The sequence below is a fragment of the Condylura cristata genome, unplaced genomic scaffold (assembly GCF_000260355.1).
Source record: "Condylura cristata isolate star-nosed mole 26May11 unplaced genomic scaffold, ConCri1.0 scaffold00004, whole genome shotgun sequence".
In the NCBI taxonomy this organism is placed as follows: Eukaryota; Metazoa; Chordata; class Mammalia; order Eulipotyphla; family Talpidae; genus Condylura; species Condylura cristata.
In genome coordinates, this window is record NW_004567105.1 from 10147120 (window position 1) to 10161379 (window position 14260).

At 52.5% G+C, this 14260-nt stretch overlaps 1 protein-coding gene across 1 annotated transcript in view; it reads right to left on the reverse strand.

The window, feature by feature from the left end:
* STAB2 (stabilin 2) overlaps positions 1-14260 on the reverse strand; it is a 97058-nt gene continuing 82798 nt past the window's right edge. The window contains exons 57-69 of the mRNA XM_012735221.1: positions 12901-13005; positions 11718-11825; positions 10013-10206; positions 9486-9627; positions 8631-8764; positions 7675-7840; positions 7455-7561; positions 6795-6914; positions 6012-6152; positions 3892-3999; positions 3103-3231; positions 2590-2706; positions 1-59 (exon numbers count right to left, since the gene is read on the reverse strand). Of these exons, the coding sequence (XP_012590675.1) occupies positions 9-59; positions 2590-2706; positions 3103-3231; positions 3892-3999; positions 6012-6152; positions 6795-6914; positions 7455-7561; positions 7675-7840; positions 8631-8764; positions 9486-9627; positions 10013-10206; positions 11718-11825; positions 12901-13005 (1622 nt within the window). The 3' untranslated portion in view covers positions 1-8. The remainder of the gene's footprint in view (positions 60-2589; positions 2707-3102; positions 3232-3891; positions 4000-6011; positions 6153-6794; positions 6915-7454; positions 7562-7674; positions 7841-8630; positions 8765-9485; positions 9628-10012; positions 10207-11717; positions 11826-12900; positions 13006-14260) is intronic.

Consider the following 14260-nt stretch of genomic DNA (forward strand, 5'->3'; position numbering starts at 1 on the left):
GGTGGATCTCACAGTGCCCCCAAGGGGTCACCGCTTTCCAGCTGCTGCTCCTCAGGGTCCTGGGAAAGAGAGGGACACATCAGTCTTCCAGGTGGACATTTCTTTTGGCTGCTGGTCTGAGGCCTTGATGGGGTTCAGGACATGCTACCCCTAAACATGCCACTCTGGTTTACTAAATATCTTAAACTGAAGGAATTTTTAAAAATGAACAGTAGAAGGTCAGTCTAAACCTTCTCCCTAATCATCCTTCCCTAATCAATCTTTAAATTCCCATAGCAGCCCCCCCCCCCCCCCCAAGCCTGTACTGGGAGTCTGAGGGTACAGATGGGGAGCTGGGGTCCAAGAACTCTGTTAGTTACCAAACTAACCTTTATTGTCCTAGTTCCCCATTTACTAGCCCCAGCCCAAACCCCTCTGTCTTGTCAATTCTCCACAGATGTATTATTTCTCTGTCTAAAAGGCATAAAAGCTTCTGGCCCTTGTCACTGCACTTCACACTCTTGGGAACGCACCTTTGTGCATGGAGACATTCAATACAATATGTCTGAGGTAAAATATGCACGTCTGGTGAATCTGTATCTGTTTACTTTACAGAGCCAGCTGGCAACTCTGAGGGGAAAGGAAAACTTCCTTCATCTCAATCCTTCCTGAGCTTTTTTGAGCCCACAATTGGTGGGGTGCACAATGATGGGGTGCTCTCCAGTGCTGCTGTGTTCTGATGGGGGGGAGGTGAATGATGTGCTGGTGAGAGCCACGCATTCGGGGGTCAGTGGCTGCTACTTGAAGCTTGTGTGGCTCTGGACACCTCATTAGTTGATAAATGCAGTCTAGTTGAACTTACCCATGTATTTTTAACTAAACACTTATATGGGTTTGATGAAAAAACAAAATAGGATGTAGGTTTTGATCAATTGCAACTACTGAAATCTGCTACTGTAGGCACTAAGAACCAAAAGATATTTATGTTTGTTCCACTGCAGAAAAATAATAGCTATTGCACTGCACATGCTTAAAATACGGTACAGGAAAGCATTTGTGAAGTGTTTAAATTACACAATTTATGAAAATTCAAAACCCTGACAGAGTCTTGGGAGAAACAGCAAATTACCCAGCACAGAGTAATCACAGGAGCTCTCCAGCCTTGGTATTGTTGCAAGAAGGTTCTAGACCCACACAGGCCAAGGTGATTTCCTTGGCCCTGAGCGATGCTGTCAGTTCAGTCTGCTGAGCTCCAAGAGGGTGCTGACTGTTCATTTTTCTAATTTTTATATAACAAGATAAATTTCATCTCTAGTCCCTCCATCCAGAACCAGTAATAAGACATAGGCAGAGTCCGTTCGCATTCAGTGTGAATGGGGTGCTTTGCTGTGGGGTCCCCCCACACTGAAGCAGGAAGAGACGCTGTTAAGGGGAAGGCTGTCTGTCCTAAAGGAACTCTGCAGTCTTGTGGACCCCACCCCCTACTCCCGCTTTCTGGACCCTACACATTACTCCAGTGACTGAAAACTACAACTCCCAGCAGCACCAGGGAGAGAACTGCAGGACCCCTGGGCGGAGCTAGCAGGAATGGATTCTGGGACATATTGAGGGAATAAATAGGGCGCGGATTCCAACTCGCCCTCTCTAGCTCTGGCGCCGTCTGTCTCTCGCTGGCTCGCTTGGGAAGCCGCTCTCCGACCGCGCGACTTGGTGTGTTCACGACTTGGTGTGTTCGGTCAGCCCAGCCATAAGGTATTGCACTTACTTTGTATCCTGCCCTTTTTCCCTGGGTTGTTTCCTATCCCTTCCCCTTTTTAAAATAAACCCGTATTGACCCGTTTGTGTGTCCCTGTAGTGTAGCTGAGTTGTGAGTGTGGCGGGTAAGGCCCCACAGACAGGCCGCCCAGGCCACTCTGGGCTACCCTGTAACAACGCCACCTAAGCTCACGGATCCCTAACTTAGAAACAACAGTCCTTTTCTGGAAGACCAGCACTGAACACCACCCCCCCACAAAACAAACAAACAAACAAACAAAACAACCGACCCCACGAAAGGCAAGTAATTCTGGAAGCAGGAAGCAGTTCTGACATCAGGAGGAAAAAGCTTGGGCAATGATGAACATGTAGCGTGAAGCATAAAGAAAGGAGCATCCTTAAAAGGCCTTCGTCTGGTGTTGCATCGGCTGCCCCATAAATGTGGCCGAATTCAGCCCAAATTTTCGTTTTAATGATTTCTGGTCCTGTTTGTTTTCCCCCAGTACAGGATCCCTCTCCTCAGCGGGGTCTCTGTCGGCCTCCACCCAGAGCCTCCTCCACCCTTGGCCTCCTCTTCAGTCCAGGTTGTTTTTCCTCCTGAAATGTCCATTTGTCATGAGTTTGGGATTGGGCAGCCTCTGTCCCCCCTTATCTGTAATTGGTGGAGGCAGCTGCTGTCTACGCCGGGGGTTCTGGGCCACCTCCCGGCCGCAGGCAGCTTGCAACAATGGCGTTTCAGCTTGTGGCCCCGAGATAAGTTCTGGAAGTAAACTTTTGTTGGTGTGACGTTTCCACGGGGATTTACCCTTCTCCCCATCTACACTGAACAGTTCCTAGAAGAAAATGCAAACTCACAGAGAAGGGGTCGCAGGAAGGTTCTGGGGGAGTTGAGGTGGTGCTCTCGTACATGGGGTTTGAGATACTCTCAGGCTGTGGCTTGCCAAGATCCGCAACGTCAATGTCCTCTTCTGACTGTGGAAAGGCAAGGCCGGGCTATGAGCCAGAAGCCCCCGAGGCAGGAGCCCCACTCCCCTCCCGGTGCCAGCCAGGCGGGATGTGCCCAGCGAATGCCTCTGAATGCTGCCGGGCCCCAGCGGATCCGCCTCCAAGTCATACCCTGGCTTGGTGGCCGGGAGGAGCCGCGCTCCTGGCGGCCCATCACCCTCCTCCCCCAGCCCTGTGTGAGCCAGTAAGAGAGGCTTGTAGTTGCCACTGCTGGGCCTCTTGGGGGAGACCAGCTACTCCAGGGATGGAAGTTTTGCGAGCACCCAGCTTCAGGTGAGAGTCTGCCTGAGGAGCCCAGAACTAGGGGCTGCACTTCAGAGAGGCCCCCAGCCCGCTGCTCCCCTTTTTCTCTCTCTCACTTACTTCAAAATGCTGGAAGCCGATCGTTCTGCGGTTTAGTCGGACGTAAGAATACGCAGCCAAAGCGACGGCCCCAATAACCAGGAGTATGGCAAAGAATATCCCCGTCCCCAAGCTGGCATGGCCTGACGACTGAACACAGGGAAGGAAGGTTGGTACTTGACACTGGTGACTTCTCCAAAGAGATCGGAGAAGGGCTTTCTGGAGCCTGCTCCAATCTCGCATGCCTGAGGGCTACCCTCAGTTGGGGTGAAAACAATAAGGTAGCTGGCATGAATCTAGCTCTTTCCACTGCCAGGGACTGAGCTCAGCCCCTGACGTGAAACAGTGTGTTTGAGACCCACAGAAGTCCAAAGGTCGAGGGACAGTCATGATGATTTTCATTTTTTTGGTGGGGGCGGGAGTGCAGGCACAGAGAGGCTGAGCACTTGCCGGACATCACACAGCTGGCGCGTGGTGGAGTTGGGGCTGGAGCTCAGACACTTACCCAGCCGGTTTGCGGCCTCACTGCGTGCCGGGACTGGCCGCCTTGGGTTATGTTATTGACTCGTGGTCCTCCCAAGATCCCGGGGGGCACATTATGATCCCCATTTTACAGATAAGGAAGTGGGGCTCAGGATGTTCTGGGACACATCCAGGGTCCCACAGCTAGTGGAGTGGAGGCGCCAGACCAGAGCCCACCCTGTCCCTTTTGCCAGCATATGCTGTGTGGGGAGTGCACGGGAGGGGGCGTGCAGAAGGGGCACGTCCATTGGGGCTCCTGTGGTACCTCCTCAGAGCACTGGTACTCACCACTGGGGCAGGGGGCGCCTTTAAAGGCCTGGAAATGACATGAATGACTCCATTGGAGGCAAAGATGTCCCACTGCAGAATGGCCCGTCCATCCACAAACCTGGTCTCCTAGGGAAGCGAGAAGAGGGCTGGGGAGGTGTCCGGCCCCCTGCTCACCCCTTTTTCTGCTCACGGTAGTCCTTCTATGGAGGGAAGCTGCTCGGTTTCCCTGAGGCCCTGTGGCCTGTATCTCAGGTCTCCTTTCATCAACAGGCCGCACAACCACCTGTTCTCTCTGGCAGCCCAGAACTAGTCGTCCTGTGCCAACAAGCCAAGAGCTTCAAAGCGCCCAAGGGGCTCCCTGTCCAGCCTGATAGATGAACGCTCAGAAGGAAGATGACTTGTCTGAGACCCCCAGGTGGAAGCAGCAAGCCCATGCTCTGGATTCCAGGTCCTCTGCCCTGTCCATCACAGCAAGCTGTCAGGAAAGGGATGTCTAAGCGTCACTGAATGTGTGAGCGACTGGCTTGTGATGGGCCAGACCTGAGCTCTGATTTGAACAGATCAGGAGGTGCCACGCTTCACGCGTGCATCTCAGTCTGCATTTAACAAATCTCCCGGTGGTCAAATGCATGTTAACGTTTGAGAAGCACTGGTTTAAACTAATCTTCAGTGAAGAAAATAAGTTAGCAGGTAGATATTAAAACATACTATCCAAGGCCCTTCCTGGTGGTGCAAGGGGTTAAAGCACAGCACTATGAAGCTGTCCACAGCCACTGCAGCACGAGTTTGATCCCCCGGCCAGGGAGGTGACTCACATGGCATGGGAGACCTCTCCTGGCCTTCCCACTGCTCCCCACAGCAGTGTATTTCAGTCCATCTGCCTGTTCTGCTCCCTGCTCTCTCTGAAGCCTCTCACCTGCTGCACCTCTGGCCTGTACCCCAGTTCTGTATGCATAAATAAATAAACCTTTAAAAAATATATCCATTTGGCATTTGCTACACATCAGGCATTATTCTTGCATGGCACAGCCTTGAATCCCTCACTTTCTACAAAAGTCCATAATTTTGACCATGTGGCTGCAGGTCATTATTATTACCATCAGTATCACCACTTCTAATCTCCCAATCACCACCGTTATCATAAAAAAAAAAACCAATTATCACCACCATCAGCATCATTACCACCACGAACACCATCGCCATCATTAAAATAATCACCACCATCATCAGCATAATCATTGCCACTATGCTCATCATCAACATCATCGACATGTCACCATCATTCCTAAATGTTGGATAACCTGTCTATGTTCCTATGGCCTTGTAGGGTAAAAGGCATCAAGCCGGCTTTCTGAGCCATTGTTAGCCTTTGCGGCTCTCACCTGCGGCCTTGATGGTATTGACGCAAAGGAGCTTGGGAGCTCCTTTGAAAAAGAAAGTCCAAGGATTCCTTGGGGGGCTGGGAGCTTGCCAGCCTCCTGGTCCCAGCCCCCAGCTCCCCCAGAAAACCAGAAGTGGTTTTCATAGTGCAGTATTCTCACGCTTCACATGTTAATGCCTGGGGTGGACCCTCACTGGTGGGAACAGGCAGCGAATTCCCAGTTTCACAATGGTTTTCTTTGTAGTTCCTCACTCATTACCAGCTTTGGGGGCTGGTGGGCACCAGGGACTTATTTCCCAAGAAGCAGGTGAAAGGTTTAGCATAGTTAAGAGATGGAGAAAAGTTTCTGACAAGCAGAAACTTTATTGCGTTCCCGGGCGTGGTTCACCGACTCCCTGGGGGTCAGAGAAGTCGCAGCCACTGGGGAACACGGGTAAGCTTTTCCAGGGCAATGAATTGGTTTTTCAGAAACCGATTCATCAGCGACGCTCATCAGTTCCCAGAATGCAGGCAGTTCCCAGACTTTAGGAAGCTCCTGGTGTGCAGACAGGAACAGCCCCAGAGTCCCAGCACTTCGACCCTACAGCCGGGGCTGCCTGGCAGAGGTGCAGTGTGCTCGGGCCGCAGCTAAACCCCCCTCACGCAGGCCTGCTTGACTTCCACGTGCGAGTTAGCTGTCGGCTACTCGGCGCCTACCATGAGCTAGGCACCGTGTATAGCCTCCGCCTTCCCCAAACGTCCGGAGCAGTTTTCATACCAGGTGGCCCTGGTCCTGGCTGGAGGTGATGAGCAGCTGGCTTCCCAGCCTGGTGCCCAGGACGGTCCCATTGACAAGGTCATTGTAAAAGAAGGTGCTGACATTGGTGAGGTGGTGCTCGATGTCCCGCCCAGACAGTGTCTGTGAGGAAAGGGGAAGCATGAGAAGGGTCTTTAGTGACCAGGCAGCATTTTTTTTTTTTTTTAAATAATAAGGATGACAGAGAAAAGGTCACTTTTCATGGCTTTTTTTTGCCTTCAGGTAGAGATCAGGGAATGTCAACGTTGGGTTATCTGGACTCTGCCTGACGTTCACCTCTGCCTTTAATGCTCTAAGCAGAGTCCCCATGGTGTCTGGGACGAGTGGGGTCTTGAGTGGGTAGTGAGTGGGCAGCCCTCGGGTGGGGCAGCCTCCTTGAGGTGTGGGGGCGCAGTGAGTAAATCCTGCCAGTTCCTCTGAGTACCAGAAAGTGAAGGTTGGTGTGGGGGTGACTGCCTCAGACCATCCCGAGGCTCACTGAGCGCCAGCCCCCGGAGCTTGCTCTCTCCACCTCTGCCATCACCACAGTAACAGTCTGGAGGGTCAGCCTGCTGGGCCGTGGCCCTGAGGAGCAGAGCCCCAGCCAGGCCAGCCTGCCTCAGGACAGGGGCCGAGACCAGGACTTCCGGCTGACCTGAGAGGTGCAGCAACTGAATTTTGGGGTGATTTGTGGTAAAGCGTCATGGTGGCGATCACGAACGCTAGAGTTGCTCGTCTAAATGGAGGACGCAGGCCTCGACTCACCTTGTTTTCTGCCAGCCCACTGTTCTGCGGCACAAAGAGGGTGCCTTGGGTGGACAGGTCGGTCAGGTGTTTCAGAAACGCCCGGCCTCTGGCCGAGCTATTGGAATAGGCCAGCACGTCCTGAGGAGAGGCAGGGAGGGGTCAGGAGGTCAGGCCAGCCCAGCAGCACGCTGCCCATCTGGAGTAGTCTTGACGCAGCCCCAACTCAGGCTGCCACTTGTCTGCTGTTGCTTCCAACTGCTCCTTCGGAGAATTTTAGGAGGATTCTTCCTCTGCCCAGTGAACCTTACTGTCCTCTCTGTCACATCCCAAACTGTTTGCAACATGGTGGCCCACATGGCTAAATTTCGAGTCTGCTCTTTTCAAAACCCTGCAGTAGTATATATCATATTTCAGCATTCATTATTATTTACTTGTTTATTTTGTTGGTCTATTTTAGTCACCATATAGCTCAAGCACATAGTAAACGCTCAATTAATACTTATTCAACAAATTGAAAGGAATTGCAATGCCCTGTTCAAATTCCAGCAGTGAGGCCTTTTGCCAGTGTCTCAGCCATGGCCGTGAGCTTTGGTTTCTTTCAGGGACTCACCTCTCTAATGTCTGCTTTGGGGCAACCCCTCCTTCCCTGTGGCTCAACCATGCAGTCATGGCACTTACTGTCAGAAAGTTTGTGAGCGAAGGCAAGGACATGAGGACCTGCAACAGATTCCCACTGCACGAGAAGCCATCGCCCACGTAGCCCTCCTTGCAGGTGCAGTTCACATCTGGAACGCAGGGCACAAAGGTCCCACCCCCGTGAGGCAGGGGTCTGGGCTGGCCAGCTCCTGCCCTGGGTGAGCTGCCGGGCTGGGCCTGCCCGGCAGAGCGCGGGCGTCACCTTTCATCCGGTAGCAGAAGACATCCCACATCTCACTCTTGTTGTTTCTCGGGCCATAGTCCACGATGCCCACGACCCCAGCTCCGCAGTTCTTGGAAGAGTAGGCTGTGGGGTAGGCAACGTGCCCACTCTCAAGCCAGCCCGCTGAACAGAGGTGGTACTTGGCCTGCAAGAACACAGACGTGGCCACAGTCAGCTGCAAATTCGCTTTTGTTGTGGGGTCCTTCTGACGGGGTGGGCTACAAACTCCATGGCGTCAGGGGTGTCAGAACCCCTGACTCATTTTACCCCAGTGCCTCGGACATCGTAAATGCTCATGAAAGTTTTTTTTGACTGAGTCATTGGATGGTGAAAGTGATGCCCTATCACATGGATGCCTGAGTCACACTCATTTCTATTTTCTCTGATCTCGGGAGAGAAGTTTTTAATCCGTCATTTACCCCTGGTGCAAATTCTTTTGCATAGGGGTTACTAGTGCGCTGGTTGAGTTTCACTATCTTCATCATTGTCACCCTCATCATCACCATTACTTCATCCTCCTCATCCCCTCCATCCTCCTCATCTAGCCTGGGCTTTGTGGAGAGGGGTTTTCATGGGAACACCTTTAGCCATCACATGAATGCTATGAGGTAGGAACTTTGAAAGGGCTGTTTGGATCCTACGTCTGCCATCTCCTGGCGGTGCCACTGGGCACATTACTTGACCTTTCAGAGCTTTGCTGCATCTGTAGAGTGGGACTAGTAACACCCACCTTCCGGGGTGCTGGAAGCACAAACAATGATGTCACTGCAGAGTCTCACACACTGCCTGACTCATAGTAGACGCCTGGGGGTGTGATGAATTGTTACTGTTCCAGAGCTCCCTTCCAAGAGGATGGCGGCCTAGGTCTCCCCTATATTGAGTACAGGCTGCACCCCTCTCCCCCACAGACCCAGCCTGTGCCACCTGGGGCCCACCTTCTGTGCGTAGGAGAGCTGGTTGTAGGTGGCCATGGTGGCAGCTTCGCCGGCACAGGCCTCTCTAGCTTTGTCGAAGGTCAGCTTGTACTGGCCCAACGGAGAGCGTAGGTGGAACACACCCACAGTGGTATCTAGAGCAGGAGGAGGGGTGTCAGCCAGGTGAGCCTGCCCGGTTAGTACCGTTCTAGCGAAGAACTTTCCAAGCGGAATGTCAGCCCCATCCTGAGGTGTCAGGGAAACGGCTTCCCTTTGAGTTATGTTGAGAGCCGTCATTGAGAATATTAATTTCTTTTCTTTTTAGAAAAATAGCACATGTTCACGGTTGAAATCTGGGCAACATAAAAGAGTGAAATAAAGAGGTAAGCAAAGATCATCTGTGCTCTCTAGAAATCTATTTCTAAGGCTAGCAAGTTGGCGTATTGCCTGGCAGCCTTGTTACTTCATTTTGACATCACTTCCGTTCTTCCAGACTTTCCTCCCGTTCATTTCTGTTCTCTCTATATCCTCATGTGATCAAATTTCTCTGGCAACAAGATGACCCCCTCACATTATAACTGAATAATTTTTGTGAACTCAACCCAAGATGTTTTGAGAAACATTAAAATGAGTCCTGCCAGGGGCTCGGGGTTTAATGGGCTCCCCTATTTCTTTAAAAGTTTTCCAGCCATTTTCTCCTGGAAAGACACCGGAGGGTGGTCATCATTCGTTCATTTTCGCAACATCTTTTTTGGCCATGAAGACTGACGGCAGAGTCCTATGCTGGGTTTACTCTGCCCAGTCTCCACCGGCACCTGGGCAGCCTGGCCCCTGGGTTCCCAAGCTCGAAGCCCAGGGAGCAGCCCAGCCCCTGACCCTGGAAGTGGAGGTCGGCACAGCTGGCGTCCGCGTGGCACTGCCCGTTGTCCTGCAGACAGCGGTCGACCGGCAGCTGCTCGGGCTCACAGTTCATCCCGTCCCCCACGTAGTGGCTTTTACATTCACACTTGTGCTTGCCCTGGGGAGAGAGTGGGAACCGATGAACAGCCCATCTCGAGGGTCCCCGGGCCCCCATCCGGCGCAGACCTTCGGAAGGACCAAGCCTCAGTCTCCGCATTGGGGGGTGGGGGTGGGGGGTGGTGTAACTGCTCTGGCTTGTTCTGTGCAGGCTCGTGGGGCCATTTCTGCCCTTACAGTTCACCTGAATGTCACTTCCCCTGTCGCCCTGAACAGGGCAGCTCTCCCAGCTCCTCCTATCACTCAAGTGTTCTGAGCCTGCTGATTAAACAGAATGGGATGAAGTGGGACGCAAGCTTGGGAAGAGCCGAAAGGGACAGCGGAGTGGAAAATGCACTTGAGTGGGGCACAGAGGCTGCTCGCGTGTCCCCGGGGAGGAGACTCACTGGGCCAGTCATCCTGCAGGTTGCGTGCTCGTGACAGCCGCCGTTGAGGCCGTCTGCACAGCGGTCTATCTCTGCGCAGCTGCGGCCGTCCCCCGTGTAGCCCTTGGGGCAGCTGCAGGAGACCGTCAGGTTCTTCTGAGAGCACTTGGCCACAGTGGCGCAACCCCCGTTGTCCTGCTTGCAGAAATCCACAACTGCAGAGCAGAGGAGAGAGCTCAGGTAGTCACTGTCTGTTCAAGAACACTTGTCTGTTCCTGAGTCACCCCAGGGCCTGTGGCACGGGGCGCATCAACTGGCCCCAACCTGCGGTGCCTTCTCTCCCCATGTCCTGTGGCCTCTGTGACAGCCTTTGTGACACCGATGTCCCGTGGCACTTCACAGTCCAGGCTGGGTGGCGTCTGGCACCCTGGGCTGCTTTGTCTTCACCTAGGGCTCCTGCTGGTAGCAGTTTTCAGAACGAGTCTGGGTTGTTGACACGGGCATAGATGGGAGCTGGTGTGTGCAGAGGGGGCACGCCCCAGAGTCCCTGGTGAGTGAGGCTGTTACCCTCTTTCTGCAGATGAACTGACTGAAGCTCAGAGAACTTCACTGACCTTGCAAACACAAAGCAGCTACACTGTGGCTGGCCAGAGTGAAACCCAGGAGGGCTTGAGTGCAGAGCCCACGCTCCTCCTCAGTGCTGTGCACCCTTTCTTGTAGACCCCCCACTTGCAACCCAGCCATAGACTAGCTGTCATTTCAGTCTGATTTTCCTTGCCTATCTTTATGCCTAGAACCATGGCAGCCACTTGGGATCCTGAGAGAAAGAAGGCCAGGGCAAAAGCCTTCTCAGGGCCGCAGACCCAGAAGACAGCCTGGATCATTGCTGCTCCCTTTCTGGACTACCTGGAAGCAGTCCATAAAAGTGCAGGTAACACAAGATCTCATGTTTATTAAGAATTTATATATCTCAAAATGAATATGAATGCGTGAAGGAAGTTAGGAAGCACACGTGGCAGAGACTGCTAACTTCCCCCAGAACTATTGTCTCCTTTTGCTATGATAATAGATTTTCAGGTGTTGCTTAACAAAAGACTACATTTCCCAGACTCCCTTGCAGCTGGGCAGGCTAGATGGTGGTATTGCAGACAATGGGGTGGGAGCAGACATGATTTAGCACTGCTAGGTATGTCCTTAAGGCAAAGGAGGTTTGTGCCCCTGTCTCCCCTCTTCCTAGGATGAGTTTATGGTAGTTTCCCTGTAGGACCAGGAACGTGAGTGATGGCGGAGCAATAAGCTGGAAGGAGTCCAGGACCCCAGTTAGCCCTGCCACCTCGATCCAATTTATGAGACACTGCTCACCTGGGTGGATGGCCGACTCCACATCCTGACTACATTAGGTTGACGTTACAGTGTTCAGAGTGGTGTTTACTGAGCAGTGAGAGCATGTCTTTATAAAAAGATTGTAGTGTATTTTCTGAACAAAAATGGATTACTTGAGAGTTGGAAACGCTATTGAAGGACAACACGGTTTGCAAAGCAATTCCAGAGGTGGGCAGGTCAGGCAGAGCAAGCCCATAAGGAGACGGAGTTGCAGGGAGGGATTGGGTATTGCCGAGATGGCCCAGGCAGGAAGTAGAGGGGCTGAGGGGGAGCACAGGCACCCACTGAGTCCTGCCCGCTCCCGTGCCATGTGGCGGCTCCACACCCTGTGAAGGGCACTCACCTGTGCATGTGATCCCGTCGCCTTCGTAGTTCAGGTTGCACTCACACGTGCTGTTCTCCTTGCATGTCGCATGGGCTGAACACGGAGGTATGCACACCGGGGGCAGAACTGCAAAGAAAAGGGTCCCTGAGACTCGGTGGCGTGCAGAGCTGGGACCCCTCAGGAGTCTTTCCAAGACATTGAGCTGCCACTGTGTTTCTAAAGAGCCCCTTTCAACGGGAGGTTGGGTGATTTGCAGCTTCTTTCTGGCCCGGAGAGCCTGAGATTCCACAATTGCTCCTTTATATTTAGGTATTATCTCAACAACATAATCCAAGTTAAAATGCAAATATGTTGCCTTTACAGGCAACTAATTAAGCCTTATACCCCAAAATTTGCTGGAGAGACTAACTCATAGATTAGCTCTCTAGACCTAAGGGCAGGAGTCTTAAGACAGAGATGGTTGAATTGGAGCAGAAATTCCCAGGTCCTTGGAGGGCACCAGAGAGCCTGGTGGGTAGAGGCTGGTATGCCCTTCAGGCCCAGGAAAGGTGCCATCATAGTGATTCGTATTGGATGATTCCACCTTCACATCCCAGGCTTCTCACCAGATCATGGGGATTGGGGGATGAGGGAGGGATCAGGATTATGGTGTGAGGCTAATGGTCACTCTGATAACAGTAGCTGCTAGTTTTGACCATCCAGGTCCACCAGGCATTTCCAAACCATCATCTTCGATCCTTGCAAAGAGTTCCCCTGCAAAATGTTTGGCATGTACTTCTTAAGGACAAGCACATCGAGGCTCAGATGGGTGTTTTATCAAAGGCCATTGTTTAATAAGCTGCCTAGCCAAGAGTCAGGTCCTGAACTCCAAAGATTGCATTTCCATGAACCTACCTGGCCTCTGTGCCAACATCTGGGGCCAGAGCCATGATCCCGAGTGATCCTTCCCACCCAGCCCGGTGCTCTCTGTGCTCTGTTTTGAGTTACATCTTTTCATCTCCTTTCCTTCAAGTCACCAAACCTCCTGAGACCTGAAGCTGTGCACTCAAATCATCCTTTCCATGCTCAAAGGGAACATCTGTTTGGTTATCTAGCTTCTCAGAGGTTGCTGAGAGCCCCAAGATCAGGTGGGTATCCTTGGCAGTCTCCTCTGCAGATCAGTGCTGCTGGCAAACACCCCCCTCCCCCCACCATGACAGACCTGCCTGGGTGTCGCAGAAGCGGCCCGTCCACCCCGTCTCACAGAAGCACTGCCCGGAGCCTGTGATGCCCGCATCGCACTGGCCATGGTCCGAGCAGCCACAGGCTGTAACGCAAATTGGAGTGTGATCAGCTACGGGGATTGGAGACCCATCAACTAGCTCACTCTGGCCATGTGGCCAGTGTGGGGCACTGAGCTTCTCCCTTATATCATTCATTCATTCAAACACTAAAATTATAAGTCACTCAGTGGATGTCAGGGGGTGGACATTGCTAGGCAATGAGGTTACAGTGGAAACCATAAGGATGAGGCCCCCATTCTCACGGAGTTCACGGTTTAGGAGTTAGTGCCTACTGAACATGTGGTTACAAATGCAGAGAGTGTTTAATACATATCTGGAAGGTGCAGTGGGGTAGGTAGCAAAACAGAAGAAGAGAATCTCCTCTGGGGCCTCCTGCCAGAGAAATCTCCTTCTTCAAAATCTGCACCAACTCTTCCTTTCTGCCGCCTGCACCACTGCCACCCTAGTCCCGCCATCGCCAAGGGTCTCCCCCGAGGCGGCCCTGCTCCTGCACTGAGCCCCTGTGTTTATCCTCCAGCCAGCTGGAGCCGTAATTCTATTCCGCTCACGCCATGCCTTCACTCACACCCTCACTGCTGCCTTTCCCACTTTGGATTCAGAGACGTTCCTACGGGATCTGGCCCCTGGCAACCTCAGAGTGTCCCCTTCCCCCCTTCCTCCTCTTCGCCCGCTCTGCTCAGCCCCCCTGGCCTCGTCGCTGTCCCCTGCGTGCCAAGCCCGCTCCTGCCTCAGGGCCTTTGCACTGGCTCCTCTCTCTCCAGGGTTTTTTTTCTCATCTGCACTATCCAGCCTACTGGACATGTCTGCACCTGCATACATTTTGAGTGGTCAGTGGCGACGTGTGGCTGGTGCTGATGACACGGAGTGTTTCCGCGTTGCCAAGCGCTTGACTGGCGAGAGCTCCTTCCATCAAGCTAGCTGGCTCTCACCTCTCTGCCTCTCCCTCCATATTCTCTATGGGACACATCTGCTAAAACAGTGTCTCCGTTCTATCGCAACCCTCATTACCCGCTTATTTTACAGCCTTTATAACTTTTTTGTTTCTGAAGTTTTTAATCCCTGAAGAGTCAGCGTTTTGCTCTCTGCACCACTGTCTCCCTACAACTTAGACTAATGCCTGGCTTTTGAGCCATCACTTAAATTCTTTCTGCCTTAGTTTCCTCATCCACTAGGTGATGCAGTGATATGAGGACTCAAAGGGTCACTGTGAAGGTTAAATAGTAAAATACACAAGAGCCTGGCCTGTACTATCAGTTGCTATCAATATTCATAAGACCT